This window comes from Borostomias antarcticus (assembly GCF_949987555.1).
Source record: "Borostomias antarcticus genome assembly, chromosome: 30".
NCBI classification, from domain to species: domain Eukaryota; kingdom Metazoa; phylum Chordata; class Actinopteri; order Stomiiformes; family Stomiidae; genus Borostomias; species Borostomias antarcticus.
In genome coordinates, this window is record NC_140263.1 from 984150 (window position 1) to 1004976 (window position 20827).

The 20827-nt window shown below is 44.8% G+C and overlaps 1 protein-coding gene across 1 annotated transcript in view; it reads right to left on the reverse strand.

The window, feature by feature from the left end:
* The window catches only part of LOC311327087 (uncharacterized protein), a gene marked incomplete at both ends in the record, with an annotated part of 168751 nt that overhangs the window by 71756 nt on the left and 76168 nt on the right, over nucleotides 1-20827 (reverse strand). Inside the window, 2 exons of the mRNA XM_084460110.1 lie at nucleotides 7975-8148; nucleotides 11541-11714. Of these exons, the coding sequence (XP_084316236.1) occupies nucleotides 7975-8148; nucleotides 11541-11714 (348 nt within the window). The remainder of the gene's footprint in view (nucleotides 1-7974; nucleotides 8149-11540; nucleotides 11715-20827) is intronic.

The window sequence follows — 20827 nt, forward strand, 5'->3', positions numbered from 1 at the left end:
AGGGGCAAAAAACCTCTTGGTCAATTTAGAGGAAAAACCCAAACTTATTTATCAACTCATGTTTCAACCATTGCAACTCTTGTAAACAAATATGATATTTTCCAGATTATTTTAAAGTTCATTCACTCTTGTGAATAATTGCATGTGATGTCCTATGGAACATAGATTCCATGTGTGCGTCGCTGAATGTTTAATGTAGGTTCCAGTGTGTGCGATCAGAGGTGCAGTCCGATTGCTCATCAGAGGAGAATGTCATCTGGGGAATGCAAGGCGTCTTCTCTTCTAGATCGCAACTTCGATGTCGCGTTGCTTGAAATCAGTTATGTTCAATGTTAGTGTGTGCAGGTGTGTGTGCGTGTGTGGTGCATCTTGTGAGGAGGTGACCAGCAAGGTCATTTTTCCTCCGATTCCTCGTCAGAGGAGAGGACAGTGTGATGGCCCATGGTTTTGGCCTCTGAGCCCTCTGGTTCAGCTGCATTCTGATCTCCTGGTGTTTGTGATCCCTTGGTGGACCGTCCTCTGCTGCTTGGACCCGTCGGCAATGGCTTGCATGGGTCCACGAAGTCCTCTTCAGATCGCTGTCTGCGTGGTGAGTAGAAACTGGTACGGCCCGAGCCACCTCGGCGATTTCAGCTCCTTCGTCTGTGGTCGTGGACCAGGACCCAATCCCCAGGAGAGATGTGATGCAGGAACCCCTCCTTAGCCTCAGGAAATGGCGGTCCTCACTCTGTTGGAGACATCTGTTAACATCCTCCGCCACCCCTGTTTTGAAACATGATCTGGCCCGTGGGCTAGTTTGAAAGCATAATGAAAACATGAACGAGGTAGTACAGGTTTGTCATTAGGCCCTAGATACAGGTTAGTTTGGTGGTGGAAATGTGCACTTAGTCCTTCATTTCTTTTTCTCCGCAGGTGGAGCAGATGCTTGTAGGTCAGAAATGTAGGCTCTTGAACTGAACCCGGTCCATCCCTGTACTGCTCCACGTAGGGTCGGCCCGGGTCGTGCTGCTGGAGGGCTCACCTCGGCGCTCCCGCCTCCAGCACAGGCTGATGAAGTGCTCCGTCTGTGGATCCACAGATGAGAGAGACAAACAGAGACAAAACAGAAGAGCAAAAGAGAGTCCTCTGGTCTGGTCTCCCTGTTCCCTTCTTTGGTCAGGAACGGTTATTCAACAGTCTGTAGGAGATACTCAGAAACATGGTTAAGCGCAAGCTCCTGCTTTGGGGAAAAAATGTTGTTATTCTGTCAGGAAAACTTAAACAGGGTGACTGTTCAAGTGTCATTTAGAGCCAGTCTGCAGTAGCCTACAGTGACATCAGGGGCAGCGTTAGAATGACTTCAACACGCCCAGTCCCCAGTCATGATCAAGGCAATTGGGTCTGGCTCTAGCATTTCTCCCACGATTTTATGAAAATAAAATAACCATATTCTCGTCTCAACAAAACAACACCCCCTAAGGGTGAAAGCAAAAATTTCCTGAAGTCAGGATAAAAAAATAGAGATGAGGCAAAGAAAATGACACTAAAATGTATTGGCTTCATTTACAATTAACTAATCAAAAAACTCCATCAAAGCTTCATTTGTATAGCTAAAATTTGTATCTCTAAAACCCTCCCTCTTCTGCATTTGAGGACAGAGTATTTGGGCACTGCTCCTGTTTCATACTTATCTGTCGCTCACAGTGAGTTGGTGACATGGCGTTGGTCTGCATCTCACGAAACCCAGATCGCCCATCTGTAGGGAAACAGGCCAGTAATCTCCATCTCCACCTCCGGTCTGTGCCCGTCTCCTGGTTCGGCATTTGCCCATCACTCCCGGAACGACAGTTGTCTGTAAAAAACCACTCAGAAAAAAACACTCAGGCCCGATGAATGTGCCTTAAACTATAAACATGAGATATTTAACATACTCATTTAAAATATATATAAATTGGGTTATGAGATGCTGCATTCAGATTAAGATACTGGCAACCCTTATCTATTCCCCCCACCATTATGCACAACGCTTATGTCTTAAGCTACATATCAGAAAGAGAGACAAAACAAACAGTTAAAACAGACAAACAGCAGGTCCCAAGCAGTCCCCAGGAAGGCATGATCCAGGCTTCTCAAAGACCTGCCGCCCAGGGTCCATAGCACCTGAAAATTAAGACTCAAAACACAGACTGGGTTCAATAGCAGAGGAGAAGGCCTAATGCCAGCTCCTCAAAAAACACATTATCATTATATGAATGAAAATTCATACAGTAGAAATGCATAAACCGAACAGCTTATGGCCATTCATTGACTATTGAAACAAAACTCCTGAATCAAACACCTATTCAACCCTGTCAGACTTTTGAGTTCGCTCTACATCTATTTTATCCTGTTTATTTACCTTAAAAATTAAAACTCTCTATCTTGGCTAGTTTAAAATCACCCTTATGGGTTGTTCAAGGGAAGTCCAGCAGGTGGCGCTCGACTTCAAAATCGGAGGCTCTTCCTTCCGGACCTGTTCGGACAAATACCTCGTAGAAAGAAGGGGCGTGGCTAATGGCGCAACAAGTCGAGAAGGGAATCTAATTTTAAATCAGAGTTATTCTGCTGGGGAAATGGCGGAGAGACTGTTTGCTGAATCTCCTTATCTTTCCTTCCTGACCTAAAAAAAAAAACTCTCTCGTTCTACTCTCCCAAATCTTAAAAACAGACCAGTCTAGAGAAGTAACAGGCTTTTCCCTTAACCCTCTAGCTGAGCCCGAATCTTAGAATTTAACACTAAAATGTCAGATGTGGATGTAAGAAATCGAAAATGCTTTAGCACATAACGAAATTCTGCCAACAAACGCTCGCAGAAATATGCTTCAGTGCAACAATGTCATCAGGCTAGACGTTTGCAGTAGAATTCTTTACATCCTCTAGCATATCTTAATAACTAGTGTTACAGGGACACCTAGTGGTGATCCCAAAATGTTGCATGTATGACCCGGATGTGGTCTTTGGTTGTGCGCGGGGAAATTTAAAGAAACAAATCCCAAATAATCACGACGCAGCCTAAAAACCCAAAACAGCAATGAAAGGAAACCTTAGAGTTAACTCACGGCGGTAAAGCACACATTAAGACACATTAAATTCGCTTAGTACTCACCCAGTCAGCGAAGTGCTTTGTTCTCTTCTGGCTCAATGGCGGAACACCGCGATAGCGGAGTTTTCCTTATCTCCTAGGCAACCAGCTAGCTAGCCTACTGGGAATCTAGCAGAATTTTAACAGTCTAAAAAGGGTACAAAACAATACTTTACCTGGATCCATGGCGCGCATAACAAACAATAATCAAGAGCCGAGGCTCAAACAGTGAACACATAAGACGAACAACCCCCCGTGCACATGCAAGAGAGAACGTAGCAGACACACGGGAACGCAAACAAAGAGCGACCAAACGACGACCAAAACCGACTAATATACGACTTAACACACAAACATGAAACAAAAAGCCCACGTTTACAACAACACTCTCGGCTGCACTAGCAATTTGGTCCAGGCTAAACCATGATGTCTAGATCCTACCAAATATGTACAGCCCCTCTGGTCAAAATCTCTACCAGAAAACGCGGATTGCAAAACTCTCAATTCCGCCCTGTAGCTACATCTCCATTGAGCAAAACTCTCTCAACGTGCTCGCGGTTAAAACTCTCCGCGACCGGCCAAAAGGAAACCTGTTCTGTGCCAAACTCTCACTTGAACAGCTGATACCCTCGTAACGAAACAAGGACGAAGTCAAAAGACAATACGATATAAAATCTATTGCTGTTCACATCTCCTTAGATAGTTACTTACTAAATACCCACGCTGGGGTTTTCCGTTTTCAAACAATCCAGACCAACAAGCTGAACCAAATCAAGGCAAATACAACTCAGAACCACAAGAGGGTTCGTTTAAACGTACCTGTGAGCCTCAGGAATCCAGTGTCAGAACTGAGGAAATAATCTCGGCTAGCGCTCTGGCGCAAGAGAGAAAATTGATTTTCCAAGCCCATATGGACCGACACGTCTGTCTCCAGTTCATCCACTGGAATCCCGGCAACACGCAGGTAGTCCTCCCAGATCATCCGCGTCGCCAAACTGTGATAGTATTTTAGACTTGTCTAGTCCAAAGATTTACCAAGATACGTTCAAAAGGTTGAGTCTGGTTTATTGAATGAAATCAAATACTTGCGCAAGGACTTCCCGAACAACGCAAACAAAGGTGGTTTGTCAGAGAAGTGAGTTCAGTCACTTCTGGCTGTGGCTTATGTACAGTCCAAAACAAAGGTACAGTGTTTCCAGGATGTGATTGGCTACTGCATTGTACATGAATGTGAAATGGCAGGCGTGGCCAAGAGCACAGACATGTGACAACAAAGAAAACAAAAGTCTGAATGAGGACGAGGAAGACCAAGGTGGGGCCCCTCCGACCTAAACAAAGAGATGAGGAAGAGCTATGCAGAGTGTGCTCACAATTACAAAAGAGGGAGAGCTGAGGTGTTTTACATGACTGAAACTGGGGTTTTGCAGGGGACTTGGGGGGAGGTGATAAATTACAAAGACAAAGGCTTAAGGTGGGTTTAAGGTGTTTGGATGTAAATTCCTGGACAGCCAGGACAGGCTGCATCACCTGGCACTGCTGTCCACTGAACAGGAGGTGCTGGTTGAGCTGGACCATGGGAAGGTGATTGAAACTTTTGCACAACTAAACACCAGACGGCACAGTCTGATACACTCCCAAAAACTAGAGGAGTTGAGAGAGGGCTGAGAAGTTGTCCTCTGTTTTAACGGTGCTGATAATGTTGATTTAGTTCACACTAAAGAGTACATTTAGATTCCACTTAACAGTATTTTGAGCAGTTTGTGGATTACTGTGCAATCTGTATGAGTGTGTATGTGTTTCTCTTTAGCGCATAGAGGCGAACCCAAATGGTCCCCCTAAATATATGCGGCCCCCCCCCAAAACAAAATTAACAGGTGTCACTGCCTCTAAACTTCAGCCCCTGATGCTTTTCCTTGAAGGGGAGACAAGGTAGGTGAAAACATCGTTTTTCAACGCCCTGGTCAAATGTGAGATTTTGTGCTAGTTTGCTTCCATAACATGTCTTCTTTCATACTAGTGGAAATAAAACATAAAAAAAACGCATTTAGATGTTTATTTTACTTCATTTAGTCTGTTTGCGTCTGCAGATTCTTCCTAAAATCACCAAAAGTTAGCCTTCTTTTGAAACGAGCCATACCACGACCGCTTTTTGGACCGGCTCATCCCAGGTATCATTGGAAAGGTCTCTCTCTCGAGCGCAATGTTATCGCAACCAAACATGATAGTTTCATTTGTATCAGCAACCAATCGTAGAAATACAAAGGCGGGTTTGATGCTAAGCGTGAAATCTCATTGGCTGTTGTTGATTTCTGAGAACGTGATTGGTTCAGCGCGTCATGTGACACGTTTCCACTTCCTGATATCTAATCCAAACAATGCCGTCTGTAAAGCGTTCTAAACGTAATAAGCAACGACAACAGTTTTTGCCCGCAAGGTTGAACAGAAAACAAGAGAAACTAAATGGAAAGGTTTACATTTATGAGACAAAAAGTGCCTATTCGCGCAAGTTGTCATTAGCCGGTGCTAGCATGTCCAGTGAGCAGCAGGGAGATGAGGCTAACGTTAGCATGTCCAGTGAGCAGCAGAGCGTTTGAATGAGCTGATAACTGGGTTGATTTGTCCTAATTGTGCAGGGACTGGTCTTAAAATTAACATAGATCCTCAGAATAGTGGGTTCTGTAGTACTTTGTCTTAGAGTGCAGTCTTTGTGAGAAATGGCTATCGCAAAAGTGTCTACACATCAACTCGGCTTCATGATACAACTAGGATTGATGTTGCATTTGATGTCAATGTGAGGATGGTCCTCTTAGCGCACAAGTTAGGGTTGGGGTATGCAGCTCTCCAAAAGATTAGTAAAGTGTTAGGGATCCCAGGGTTTCATCTGAAAACGTATCAGAAACATGACAAGAGGGTGACAGGTAGGCTATTGAAACGTGTTCCCTCTCTCTCTCTCTCTAGCCAATATCAGAAACCTATACATATGCACAGTAGTCTCCCTCTCTCTACCTGTGGCATTTCTACATGCATCCATAAACTGACCAAATAAACTGTTTTAATTTCAGTTGCTGAAATAGAGAGAGGTCTGGAGTCCTTGCACAGAAGCAGAGAGCAGATTAGGCAGGCATATGCAGATGTGGACCCAGAGGTAGCTAAGCTGACTGCCAATAAATGCAAAATGTTACAAAATTATTACAGTTATTGAGAATTATTACAATAATTCTCAATAACCAGCGTTCAGTGGACAACATGAAGGCGGCAATATGGGGTAGTCTGCTTCACTGATGACAACCCCATGCGCACCAGGAACATATTGTGGTTTGAGGACAGTTTTGTGGACTGCAGCTGAGTGGGTTCAACAAACCAGCTGCCTAGAACAGTTTTGTGGATAGCTAGTGTAGTGCCATCTGAGGAGTGACTCTGTAGACCTATGACGGCGTAGCTTGATGTCTCCTATGGTGTTGCTTTTGACGATGGTTATATCACTTGTTTGTTTGGCAATCTATATTTAGCTTCTATTGGTGTTTACCCTGCATTGTTTACCACATCTTGTCCTGTGTATTTATGAATCAGCTTACTCTTCGTGTTCATTCATTCATTCATGTTGTCTCCATGTAAAACGCTTAAAAAAAACACAAAAAATCTGTTTTCTCATGCATGTCCTCGTCAAATGTGTCTATCTTTGTCCATGATCTGTTTAACAAAATAATACAAGCTTTCTAAAAGGGAATGTTCTCTTCCCTACTAACATTGTCTCGTCTCTAGTCTCGTCTTACTAACACGCCACTCGTGGGCTGTACCTTGACGTGGTGAGTGGGCTTCCAACTAAACAGGTCTTGCTTCTCTATACAAAATGTCTACTCCTGGACTATTCTGAATCCACAACATGCTGTGTTATTCAGTTTTCAGTTTCTATGTGTTTTCAGATGTTGTGTAATGTTGTTACTAATGATGTGATTGGATATTGTGTTTGTAAATATTGGTTTACAATGCAAATGTATGTTTTTTTTACAATACAAATTTTCAAAGCCTGTTTTCTCAAAATGAGTTATTTCTCATCTTTGGGACATCAAAACCACCACTTGAGTAGGACCTACATACACCTTACTTTCCAGTTCTGTTCCAATCCATATTCATAAGGGTTTGGCCAAGGGGGATTTTTTAAATTTAATTCATAGCCTGATCTATATAACAGTTTATCCCTAAAACATGGTGAAAATTGGTCTTTTTATGACTGTTGACAGTATTTTCTGATTTCTGAAGTGAAGAAAAGAGATATCAAAAATCCCCCTTGGACAAAGTTTTGAATAGGGATATGTGAACAAAATGAAACAAGAATTTTGAATCTGGCTTGAACCAATTTAAAAAATTGATGTCCCGAAAGTATGCAAATTAGTGCATATTTAGCGCATATAATGCCTAATTTGCATATGAATCCATAAGATTTCAGAAAACTTGTAATACACAAAAGATGCGCCTTAATGTACCTAACAAACTGGGGGAGTTTGATGGTGATACCTATTAAGGATTTTTTTTCCCTATTCACCTGGGATGTCTCCCCTTAACCCCTAATGATTTGGGATCCTAGCAGCGCCCCTATTTTGTACCCAATGTACATTTGTATTTAGTCTTGATTGTGTCTTTGTTCCTTCAATAAAGGACCCACCCACCACCTACTGTCTGTATTTGTCTGTATGTATGCTTTGAGATGATAGTCCCTATTTTGTCAACTCTACTGTATGTACTGTAGTCCAAAGATAATTTCTCCAACTTGAATGTTGATGCTCAAAACATCCCTCTTCAAGGACAGAGATGTATAATTACTTAGACATTTAAATCCAATCATTTAACATTTGAATATGCTCAGGGATGCAGACCTCAGTTTCTCCAGTTTGCAGTGTGGACTCCCCAGTCCAGCAGAGAGCAGCTTCACTCCTGAATCCTGCAGGTCATTGTTACTCAGGTCTAACTCTCTCAGGTGGGAGGAGTTTGAGCTGAGAGCTGAGGCCAGCAGAGAACAGCATGTCTCTGTTAATCTGCATCCACTCAGGCTGAGGAGACAAGGACAAGTATAGCAAACATTTTCACCAGTAATCAGTGCATTGACAAAGCGTGTTTTCATTGGCAGGTGTTACAGGTACCGCGCTATGGTACCCATAAGCAGTTATGAATATATATGTTATGGTCAATGTGAGAAAACGGGGAATGTGAGCTTTTCCCGGTGCGTTTCTCACATCTCCCGGGTAATGTGCACATTCCCCGACCTTGCGGGAGATGTGAGAAATTGGTTAGTATTTCTCACATCTCCCGCAAGGTCGGGGATTGTGCACATTAACCGGGAAATGCTTACAATTCCCGACCTTGCGGTAAATCTAGCAAAGTCCAACCGTATGCAAAACCTCTGCGCAGCCGGTTGGTGGAAGAGGGCTCGTGCGCTTAGAACGAGAGGCGCTTGACATTTTGCCCATGGTTTTCGAATACATAGCATCAATTGCATTAATGGAAACATTAAATTGGGTCTAATTATACATGTGTTGAAAGTTAAGATAATTAGCCTACAAGCCGCGAGGCTACGCAACACAATAAGCAAAACAATCTCACTGTTTCACTCATCCCACTCCTCTGTTTCACTCGCCCCGCACGGCAGGGACAAGAGAAACAATGCACATCTTCTGTTCTCGGCCGTCTTGAATTGAACTGTTACACAGAACCAAACTTACAACTAATAGGTTAGTAAAGGACATGTACAAGTTGTTTGTGATAAAAAAAATGTAATCTCCATCTTTATTCATTTCTGTGTAAATCTGATCAAACCAAAAAGTGTTTCATTCGTCCCGGTCCTCCCCTACAGTTAATAATAACAGTCTGTGGTCTACTTTGAACAGTAATATAGCCTATGCTGCACACAGTGTAAGTAGTATTAGGAGGATACACTGGTGATCAAGTTAACAAACGCAAAAGGAACATTGCAACAACAGGAAGGTGGGAACCTCCAAAGGAACCCTACACATTAGCTAGCTGAAAGACAGACGAAAAGACAAAAAATCTCTCACAGGTGTGCGCCAGTAACGTTAGCCCAACTGCCGTGGGTCAGTGTTGCCAACTCTTCAGTAAGGGAAGTAGCTATTGGCTGTCCCAGAAGTCGCTAGAAGTAGCTAGATGGCGGGGGTATTTACAAACTTTTTTTTTGTTGCTGTATAACATTATTATTATTTTTTTTCTTCTTTACAGTGCAACCCTAGTAGCCTACATGAGCCATGTGATGATGATGGGCATGGAACAAAGAATCAAACTATTGACTTATTTACAAACTTTTTTTTTTGTTGCTGTATGACATTACTGTAGCTTTTTTCTTTTAAACAACGTAGGTCTGTAAACCTAAAGAATAACGGGGAAAAAATAGCCTACATGGCTTAATTAAAACTTAACCTAACGTCACCAGTATCTAGGTAAACTAGCCGTTTCTGACAATATGATTGGTTGTTGCGGGAGGGATCCAGCGCGTGTGGTGTGTGTGTGGGCGAGCGAGGGAGAGGACGTGAAGGCAGAAAAAAAAGTTTTCTCTCGTCCTGACTCGTGAGCTGAGCTCGCTTCCTTGTCAACACGATAATTCCCCAAATGACCAGAAAAAGTAGCTAGAAAGCTAGTCGCTTTTCATGTAATAAGTCGCCAGGGGGGTCTGGAAAGTCGCTAAATCTAGCGACAAAGTCGCTAAGTTGGCATCACTACCGTGGGTGCCTCTTATGGTGCACACCCTCCGAGGCGTCACATAAGCCCTCTCCCACCACCCGGCTGCGCAGAAGTTTTGCATACGGTTGGACTTTGCTAGATTTACCGCAAGGTCGGGAATTGTAAGCATTTCCCGGTTAATGTGCACAATCCCCGACCGTGCGGGAGATGTGAGAAACGCACATGTTGTGCACATTAACCAGGAAAAGCTCACATTCCCCGTTTTCTCACATTCACCGTAACATATATATATATGGATGATCTGGAAAACAGGTACGAAAAGAAGAGAGAGTGAGCAGTGACCTATTTTCACTGAAGTCTCCTCAGTTATGAAGAGGCCTATGCGGAGCGCGATACCTTCACTCAACCATGTCACAGCGCCACCTGCTGTCGCAGAATTGCCATTACAGGCCACTAAGATGAACCCAATATAGTTAAAACAGATTTCACATAAACAAAATAGAATTATAGAAAAAAAGATTTTTACTCTAGCCCAAAAATAACCACTAAATGTGATCACCCTTTAGTGGGCATCACACAGGCAAAAAAAAAAATCTGACTAAAGGCGTAACTTCACTCTTCACTTCAGCCTTCTGACAAACACTGCTACACTAGTGGTGAAAAGGAGGAATGACAGCTATATTGTCTTCCTCTCTCAGACTGAATTATAAACAGAGTGACTCATTCTGGAGCTAGGAGAGAGAGTGCTGCTGCATCTAATATGTTTTAGTCATGAGCAGGTTTTTAATTCCTCTAATGCAGGCATTCCCAAACTGTGAGGCGGGCCTCCCCCAGGGGGCCCCAAAGAAAGTCAGGGGAGGCGCGGAGGGATGGTTAGAAAAAAAAGAAGGAAAAACATGTTATTTATTCTTGAAATGTCTATGGTTTTTATGAATGAAACGTGATTTTCAAGGTCAGAAGATTGAAATAAATAATGGGAGAGATACTTTAATATTGTAATAAATGTGTGGATAGTGCAGAGAGAGCCTCCCCCCGCAGGCATGAATATATTGTGCGAAAACGTCATAACGTTAACTAGCAGCAGGTGCCACCGAGCTAACTTAGCTGTGTAACGTTATGGGCTAGCTGACGCTGCCTTGCAAAATTGACAAATTTGGGGGGTTGGGGGGGCGGGTGTGTCACTGTTTTCAGAGGGGAGGCCCACATTGATGGGAGTTTGGGAACCCATGCTCTAATGAATACTCAGCATCCAATCAGCGTCCTTATTGGCTGGACACTATGGACCTGAGTCAGCTTGGAGGGTGCTAAGGCTCTTTGGACAGGACATGTACATTTACCAACATGCTATAGCCTTCTTACTACTTGATACTTCATCATGTACACCTAGGCATGTTTTACACATCTGAGCATGCTAAGGAAAAAACTTGTATACACTTTGTTTATTTGCACTCTTGTGTATTGGGATTTTGTGTATATTTTGTACCCAATGTACATTTGTATTTAGTCTTGATTGTGTCTTTGTTCCTTCAATAAAGGACCCACCCACCACCTACTGTCTGTATTTGTCTGTATGTATGCTTTGAGATGATAGTCCCTATTTTGTCAACTCTACTGTATGTACTGTAGTCCAAAGATAATTTCTCCAACTTGAATGTTGATGCTCAAAACATCCCTCTTCAAGGACAGAGATGTATAATTACTTAGACATTTAAATCCAATCATTTAACATTTGAATATTCTCAGGGATACAGACCTCAGTTTCTCCAGTTTGCAGTATGGACTCCCCAGTCCAGCAGAGAGCAGCTTCACTCCTGAATCCTGCAGGTCATTGTTACTCAGGTCTAACTCTCTCAGGTGGGAAGGGTTTGAGCTGAGAGCTGAGGCCACCACTTCACATGAGGCTTCGTTGAGGACACATCTAGTGAGTCTGAAATTACAAAGTATACATGTATGACTTTTTGTTCCTTAATGACATGTTAATCTTAATGATATGATTTTTATAATATACACATTAATATACACATATCATATGTAGCCTAAGGCTTAATAAAGGGTACCCAGCTTTCAATAACTCGTAGGCTACCTCATCTCTGGAGAGTGACCTACAACAGTCCTAGCCTTCAAACCAATAAGCCAACCTCAAAAGGAGAAGCTTCTCCAACTTTAATTTGATAGCCTACAGTATACAGCATGTTATATTTTGATATGGGGGAAATGAACACATACAGCTAAAATTACAGGTTTTAATCTCACTGTTCATGTACAGGCCTAGAAGATGATAGAACAGTCAGCTCTCAGCCCGCTGCATGCTGTAGGCTACATGGACCAATACAGAATATAGTCACTACTGATCACTTTTCAATCATGTGTAGGAGCCTAAATGAAACTAGAAAGTACATTTCCTGGAGAAAATGTGAGGTGGGCTAGCTGCTGCAGCTGTATGTAACAGCTACTGCTAGAACTACTATGGACCAGGCAATCTCCATGCACCCACCGGCGAAGACCGGGCGTCTCTAGCCCACTCAGGGGCTGAGTTGTGGGGTCTGTGGCGTGGACAGTGGCATGGTGGTGAGACTCCGCCCCCTCAGGTCAGAGCTGGTCGAGGACAGTGTACCCCTCTCCGGGCCACCTACCCGCCCGCACCGGTGAAGACCATGTGTCTCTAGCCCACTCAGGGGCTGAGTTGTGGGGCCTGTGGCGTGGATAGTGGAGTGGTGGTGAGACTCCGCCCCCTCAGGTCAGAGCCAGTCGGGGACAGTGTAACCCTCTCCGGGCCACCTATTTGACTCCACCGGTGAAGACCGTGTGTCTCTAGCCCACTCAGGGACTGAGTTGTGGGACCCGTGGCGTGGATAGTGGCGTGCTGGTTAGGCTCCGCCCCCTTAGGTCACAGCTAGTCGGGGACAGTACAGTGACCTCCGGGCAATTTCCATGCATCCACCATTGAAGACTGTGTATCTCTAGCCCACTCGGGCTGAAAAGTGGGTTCTGTGGCGTGAATAGTAGCGTGGTGGCGAGGCTCCGCCCCTTTTGGTCATAGCCAGTCAGGGACAGTGTACTCCTCTGCGGGCCACCTAACCGCCCGCACCGGTGAAGACCATGTGTCTGTAGCCCACTCTGAGTTGAGTTGTGGGACAGTGGCATGGTGGTGAGACTCCGCCCCCTCAGGTCAGAGCCAGTCAGGGACAGTGTACCCCTCTCCGGGCCACATACCTGACTCAACCGGTGAAGACCGTGCGTCTCTAGCCCACTCAGGGGCTGAGTTGTGGGGCCCGTGGCGTGGATAGTGGCGTGCTGGTTAGGCCCCGCCCCCTTGGGTCACGGCTAATCGGGGACAGTACAGTGACATGTGGGCAATTTCCATGCATCCACCAATGAAGACTGTGTCTCTAGCCCACTCAGAAGTTGAGTTGTGGGGCCCGTGGCGTGGATAGTGGCGTGGTGGTGAGACTCCACCCCCTCAGGTCAGAGACAGTCGGGGACAGTGTACCCCTCTCCGGGCCACCTACCTGACTCCACCATCAAGACCTCCGGGCAGTCTCCTTGCACCCACTGGTGAAGACTGTGTGTCCCTAGCTCAATCAGGGGCTGAGTTGTGGGGTCTGTGGCATGGTCGCGAGACTCCGCCCGCTTGGTTCAGAGCCAGGCGTGAACCGTGTAGGCCGCACCGGGCTATCCACCTGCCTTCACCAGTGAAGACCGTGTGTCTCCAGCCCACTCAAGGGCTGAGTTGTGGTGTCCGTAACATGTTCAGTGACGTGGTGGCGAGACTCCGCCCCCTTGGGTCAGAGCCGGTCGTGGACAGTGTAGGCCATGCCGGGCTACCCACCTGCCTTCACCAGTGAAGACCATGTATCTCTAGTCACCTCAGAGGCTGTGTTGTGAGGTGTGTGGCGTAGATAGTGGCGTGATGGCGAGACTCCGCCCCCTCCGGTCAGAGCAGGTCGGGGGCAGTGCACTGACATCCAGGCAATCTCCATGCACCCAACAGTGAAGACCGTGTGTCTGTAGCTCACTCAGGGGCTGAGATGTGGGGACAGTGGCGTGAATAGTGGCGTGGTGACGAGACTCCGCCCCCTCGGGTCAGAGCCGGTCGAGGACAGTGTACTGCTCCCCGGACCACCCACATGCACCCAACCATGAAAACTGCGTCTTTAGCCAACTCAGGGTCTGAGATGTGGGGACGGTGGCGTGGATAGTGGCGTGGTGGCGAGACTCCGCCCCCTCAGGTCAGAGGTTGTGGGGGGCAGGTCAGTGATTGCCAGGCCATCCCCATGCACCCCTCATTGGAGACCATGTGTCTATAGCCCACCCCGGGCGGAGCAGTAGCTGTGGAGGTGTTGCAGTAGGTGTTTGTTATAAGTACTGCTAGTACTACACTCAAAAATAGATAAGACCACTCATCATAACTGATTTATTGAGTTCAATAGCTGAAAGAGGAGAAAATATATTAATATGAGTTTGCAGCCTGAAAAAGAGTGTCATTTTGAATATTTCTTTGAATATAAGGAAGGAAGGAAGGAAGAAAGAAAGAAAGGATGGAAGGAAGAAAGGAAAGGAAGGAAGGATGAAAGGAAAGGAAAGGAAAGGAAAGGAAGGATGGATGGAAGGAAGGAAAGAAAGAAGAAAGGAAGGATGGAAGGATGGAAGGATGGAAGAAAGGAAGGATGGAAGGAAGACAGGAAAGGAAGGATGGATGGAAGGAAGGAAAGAAGGAAAGGAAGGAAGGAAGGAAGGAAGGAAGGAAGGAAGGAAGGAAGGAAGGAAAGAAAGAAGGAAGGATGGAAGGAAGGATGGAAGGAAGGATGGAAAGGAAGGATGGAAGGAAGGAAGGAAAGAAGGATGGAAGTAAGGGAAGGAAGGAAGTAAGGATGGAAGGAAGGATGGAAGGAAGGATGGAAGGAAGGATTGAAAGAAAGAAGGATGGAAGGAAGGGATGGAAGGAAGGAAGGATGGAAAGAAGGAAGGATGGAAGGAAGGATGAAGGAATGAAGGATGGAAGAAGGGAAGGGTGGAAGGAAGGATGGAAAGAAGGAAGGAAGGAAAGAAAGAAAGAAAGAAAGAAAGAAAGAAAGAAAGAAAGAAGGGAAGGAAGGAAAGGAAGGAAAGAAAGAAAGCAAGAAGGAATGGAAGGAAGGATGGATGGAAGGATGGAAGGAAGGAAGGAAGGATGGAAGGAAGGAAGGAAGGAAGGAAAGAAGGAAGGAAGGAAGGAAGGAAGGGAAGGGAAGGGAAGGGAAGGGAAGGGAAGGGAAGGGAAGGAAAGGAAAGGAAAGGAAAGGATGGATGGATGGATGGATGGAAGGAAGGAAGGAAGGAAGGAAGGAATATGAATGCTACCACAGTAGTCATAAAACGGTGCCTGTAAATAGAGCCTGCACATGTCCCCAAATTCAAATCCCAACTGACACTGTGAGCATCCTCTCATTCACTTCAATGGAAAGGCATGATGGCTTCAGACAGCTCTCTCTCAAAAAGTATAAAGGTGCCAGCCTAGATTTTGACACCGTAGGAATCCTGAGAAAATGCTGAACATTTTAGGCTATGATATGTCCGTGTAGCCTAAAAACTGTAGGCATGGCGACGAGTTAGAAAAAGGGTAAAAATGCAAAATTAGCAGCTCAAAAGGTAGAGTGTGGGCCCATACGTTTCAATGAAGAGCGCAGTTGCCGAACAAATCATCATACAGCGAAAAGTATAAGTCACACAGCTTAGATACTTACATTGTACGAATCAGCACAGTTGTGTGAAAGTTTTGATGTATAATAAGTGTGTGAGCTTTCAAAACTGTAGGAGTACCAGGAGTTTACAAAATGTGTAAATATTTTCAAAGCAACAGCTGCCACCACTCTAAAAACATGATGATACTGAACATTCCACCAGCAGTTTCAATGGCACAAAAATTACTATTAAAAGTTAAATTACTAAAAAACTATAAAAACTATAAAAAATCTGAATACATCCGTTAAAGAGCTAAACATTGTGAACATTTTAAAGTTTGAATGAAGTTTCTAGCACAAAGTATGAAGAAGTTATAAAGGAGACAAAAAACGGGGAGAATAATAATAAAGAAAGAAAGAAAGAAAGAAATAGTGCGAATATCACAAGTTGGGCTAGCTTCTACAAGCTAGCCCACCTAATGAATAGTGAAATTAAAGTCCTATGTTGCAAAAAAGCATTTTTAACTTGTGGCCATCCACAATGATATGAATCGATAACTGACGCAGCTTCTAGGTGATGTGTTCGTTGGTAGCATACGATTGAGAGAAATCAGCAGTAGGCTAGTTTGGGCTAGTTTGCTGCACCACGACAGAGGTGACTGCATTTGCACCTTTTCCTGAATAATAACGAGGAATGAGGGTAGGAAAAATACCTGTTTCCATGGCATTTGTGCTTTCAGAATAACTGATTCAGGTTCACACCTTATGGGCCTCTTTACATAGATTACACTTGACCAGTATTTTGTCCTTGATCTTGAGGAGGGAAAAATAGTGTCAGTGTTTCCATGGCACAGAGCTCCCGTTGTCAGAGCCATAGACAGAGCTGCCAGCCGTGTAGGCTAGGGATTGTTGATGCATTGCGCACGGGTACTTTCTAACCTGTTACTCCTCACTGGATGTATGTATGGTGCAATGTGAGGAGGTGGAAACATGCCAAGCGCTGAGTTAGCAGTTTTGAAAAGTTATAGGGGGTCAGCTCCAGCTGGTTCTGACCAGTTAAAGACCGAAAATCGATTTTAGAAGATCAGAGAATAGATGGGAGTAAGAATGCCTCACTGACTAAAACTCATTACACATAACATATAGGGGAGACACACAGAGCTCAGTAAAGAGCATTCGTACAGAGCGAGGTGCACGCGTGATCACACACAACAACAGAGCAGCAGAGCACGGGAGAACACGAGAGCACTGAGAAACTACCACACAGCTCTCCCAGAGCACGGGAGAACACGAGAGCACTGAGAAACTACCACACAGCTCTCCCAGAGCACGGGAGAACACGAGAACACTGAGAAACTACCACACAGCTCTCCCAGAGCACGGGAGAACACGAGAGCACTGAGAAACTACCACACAGCTCTCCCAGATGCTGACACGGTGAAGTCCACATAGTGTCAGCTAACAAGATAAGCGCTGCTTTAGACAGGGAGTAAACATTTATATATACAGTAGGACCCCACTCATCCGAACTTCAGAGATCCGAACCTCCCGGTCTCCCGGACAGGCTTAAAAAACTTCCTTTTTTTATTTTTTTGAGCCTGCTATCTGGTTACTGGTGGGATTTTCATTACAGTACTGTATCCTACTGTGAATAAAAACAGAACTGTATGTAGACCTACATGTTGCCTGTAGGCTGTAGCCTACTGTCATGTTTCATGTCTTTGTTACTTTAATGTCGAGCGGAAAATGCAAACGAGTCTGCTGCGCGAGAGCTGCATTCCTTGGTGCCAGAAAGCGCGTCAGCAACCTGAAGACGAGGAGCATCGAGTCATTTTTCGTTCCCAGTTAATGGACTTCAGGAACACAGACGTGTTGTAAGCATGTAGATTAGCCTACTAGGCCTACTGTATTTGTTAAATAATAGCCTACAGCCTATAGCCTTAGCCTACATCAGTTGATTTAGAGACTTTCCTTTAGGCTGCAATAGCCTCAGACACTACAACTTGTCTGTCATTTCATTTATTTATTTATTTATTGATTATCATTTGCTCTAATTGTTCTAATGTTGGGTTGTTTTTAGGCTATACCCTTTTGTTCTGCGAATACAGTAGCCTATCGATGCAGCGTAGGCCTCATTTGAGAATAAAGTAGGCTATTTGATCAAAGCATGCACTCAAGTGGAAATTCGTTTATTTTATTCTAGGCTACTGTAGGCCTATTATAGGCTAGGCTGTATGAGTTTAGTTGGCTATTTGATTGCAATTTTGATGCATTTTCACGAGTAATTAAGGGTATTTATCGGTGTATTGTGAGTCTATATGAAACAAGTATATAGGCTACCACCTATTGAATTTGGTGCATTTTAACATACGTTTCTGTCATCCGGACGTTTCAGAGATACGAACGACTTTCGGTCCCATTGGGTTTGGATAAGTGGGGTCCTACTGTACATACATATACATATATTTTGAGTCTGATACTTATATAAATTTGTTCTTTCCTCCCTCCTCTGACTAAAGGTAAATAACTGTGGGCCTGACAGAGCGGAGCGAGGCATTCAGAGAACATAAAAGGACGAAGGGCCTTAGTCTGTTGTCAGCGGGCTAGACGTGTTTTCAGCTCTCCTGGTGGACGGCATTAATGACACACTGACCGATAGCATTCCTATATGATAGCATTCCTATCTGATAGCATTCCTATATGATAGCATTCCTATCTGACAGCATTCCTATCTGATAGCATTCCTATATGATAGCATTCCTATATGACAGCATTCCTATATGACAGCATTCCTATATGACAGCATTCCTATATGATAGCATTTCTATATGACAGCATTCCTATATGACAGCATTCCTATATGATAGCATTTCTATATGATAGCATTTCTATATGATAGCATTCCTATATGACAGCATTCCTATATGACAGCAAGAGTTAAGGAGTTGCATGAAGCAGACAGAAATATTTCTAGCTGACGGCGAGAAAAGTATTCTGCCTAAAATATCATGCTGTAGAGCAGGGGTGTCAAACTCAAATACACAGTGGGCCAAAATTTAAAACTTGAACAAAGTCGCGGGCCAACATTGAACAAATTAAAATTTTAATATGGACCCAAACAAGTTTTGCTTTAACATTGAATATGCACTTATCACTTTCGCTTTTGGTGCGCATCAATGGTGTGCACTAACATATGTGAATATGCCCTCAGACACAAGTGTTGGTGCTCCATCTGCTCAGTAGAGAAGCTTGTAAAACCCTGACTGTCCTACAGCCAGGCAGACAGACAGACAGCCGGCATGCAGACAGACAGCCAGGCAGACAGCCAGGCAGACAGGCAGGCAGGCAGACAGGCCGGCAGACAGGCCGGCAAGAAGGCAGACAGGATTTAATGAACAGGAACAGAGCAAACACAGCGGCCGGCTAGGTCAACACAGGTGTCTCTATCACAGTGAGACGTTACACAACATAAAGCTTCTGTTTTCTGCCTTTCTTTTCGCCATTTTTAAGAAGGGGTTACACAGTTACAGTTGTAGTATGAGATTGCTATGACTACTGTCACAGAAGAGAGGGCTTTTCTGGGTCCTGTCTTGATTGACTCTGTGCACCAGCTCCACTACTTCCTGAAAGTCACTTGGCATCTTTATTTCCTGTCCTATATGATTGGATTAAGTGATTAATCAGGTGTGCGGCAGACCCAGCGCACACCTGATTGATCACTTTATCCAATCATATTGGACAGGAAATAAGAAGCCAAGTGACTTTCAGGAAGTAGTGAAGCTGGTGCACAGAGCCTATTGACGCGCCAAAACAACAGCAGAGCATTATGGGATTTGTAGTATTAGCGGTGAATGCGCTGTATAATACTGGCGGGCCAGCTCTAGTAGTCATTTGGTATTGCCTCGCGGGCCAAATATAATTACACTGTTTTAGTAAGGGGTAAGAGGTTTTAGTAACACAGGGAACTGTTTTAGTAAGGGGTAAGGGGTTTTAGTAACACAGGGAACTGTTTTAGTAAGGGGTAAGGGGTTTAGTAACACAGGGAACTGTTTTAGTAAGGGGTAAGGGGGTTTAGCAACACAGGGAACTGTTTAAGTAAGGGCTAAGGGGTTTTAGTAACACAGGGAACTGTTTTAGTAAGGTGTAAGGGGTTTTAGTAACACAGGGAACTGTTTTAGTAAGGGGTAAGGGGCTTTAGTAACACAGGGAACTGTTTTAGTAAGGGGTAAGGGGTTTTAGTAACACAGGGAACTGTTTTAGTAAGGGGTAAGGGGGTTTGGTAACACAGGGAACTGTTTTAGTAAGGGGTAAGGGGTTTTAGTAACACAGGGAACTGTTTTAGTAAGGGGTAAGGGGGTTTAGTAACACAGGGAACTGTTTTAGTAAGGGGTAAGGGGTTTAGTAACACAGGGAACTGTTTTAGTAAGGGGTAAGGGGTTTTAGTAACACAGGGACTTGTTTTAGTAAGGGGTAAGGGGTTTTAGTAACACAGGGAACTGTTTTAGTAAGGGGTAAGGGGTTTTAGTAACTCAGGGAACTGTTTTAGTAAGGGGTAAGGGGTTTTAGTAACACATGGAACTGTTTTAGTAAGGGGTAAGGGGTTTTAGTAACACAGGGAACTGTTTTAGTAAGGGGTAAGGGGTTTTTGTGAGGGTTTGGTTTTGGGACCCAGGCGCAACAGGAAAGGAGGAGGCAAGGAACGGTAAAGCCCGGAGGGGCGATTTAATGAGATCAAAAAGGGGGATGTGGTAGTCGTACAGCCGATGGTCAGGCAGGAGCGTGGTAGTCGTACAGGCGATGGTCAGGCAGGAGCGGTTGTCGTACAGGCGATGGTCAGGCAGGAGCGGGGTTGTCGTACAGGCGATGGTCAGGCAGGAGCGGGGTTGTCGTACAGGCGATGTTCAGGCAGGAGCGGGGTTGTCGTACAGGCGATGGTCAGGCAGGAGCGTTGTCGTACAGGCGATGTTCAGGCAGGAGCGGGGTTGTCGTACAGGCGATGGTCAGGCAGGAGCGGGGTCGTACAGGCGGTGGTCAGGCAGGAGCGGGGTAATCGTACAGACGTGGGTCAGGCAGGAACTGGAGAGATGAGGAGGGGAGGCAGGGTGAGTGAGAGTAATCACAAACGGGAACGGGAAAAAACACTACAAAATACGGGTAAGGAGATTGTAGGCTTAGGCTATACTTTACCACAAGAGTATTATGGTAAGATCTGGCGATGAGTGGAGTGTAGACCAGGTTTTTGTAGAGGTTGAAGGTGATTGCAGAACGAGGGACAGGTGTGGTGATGATAATTGGGAACCGGTGAGTAGAGCCGCGCCAGCGTCATCGTCGGAGACGAGCGCGCCGTTCTTGTCTTTGCGCACGGGCCGATGTGCTGGGC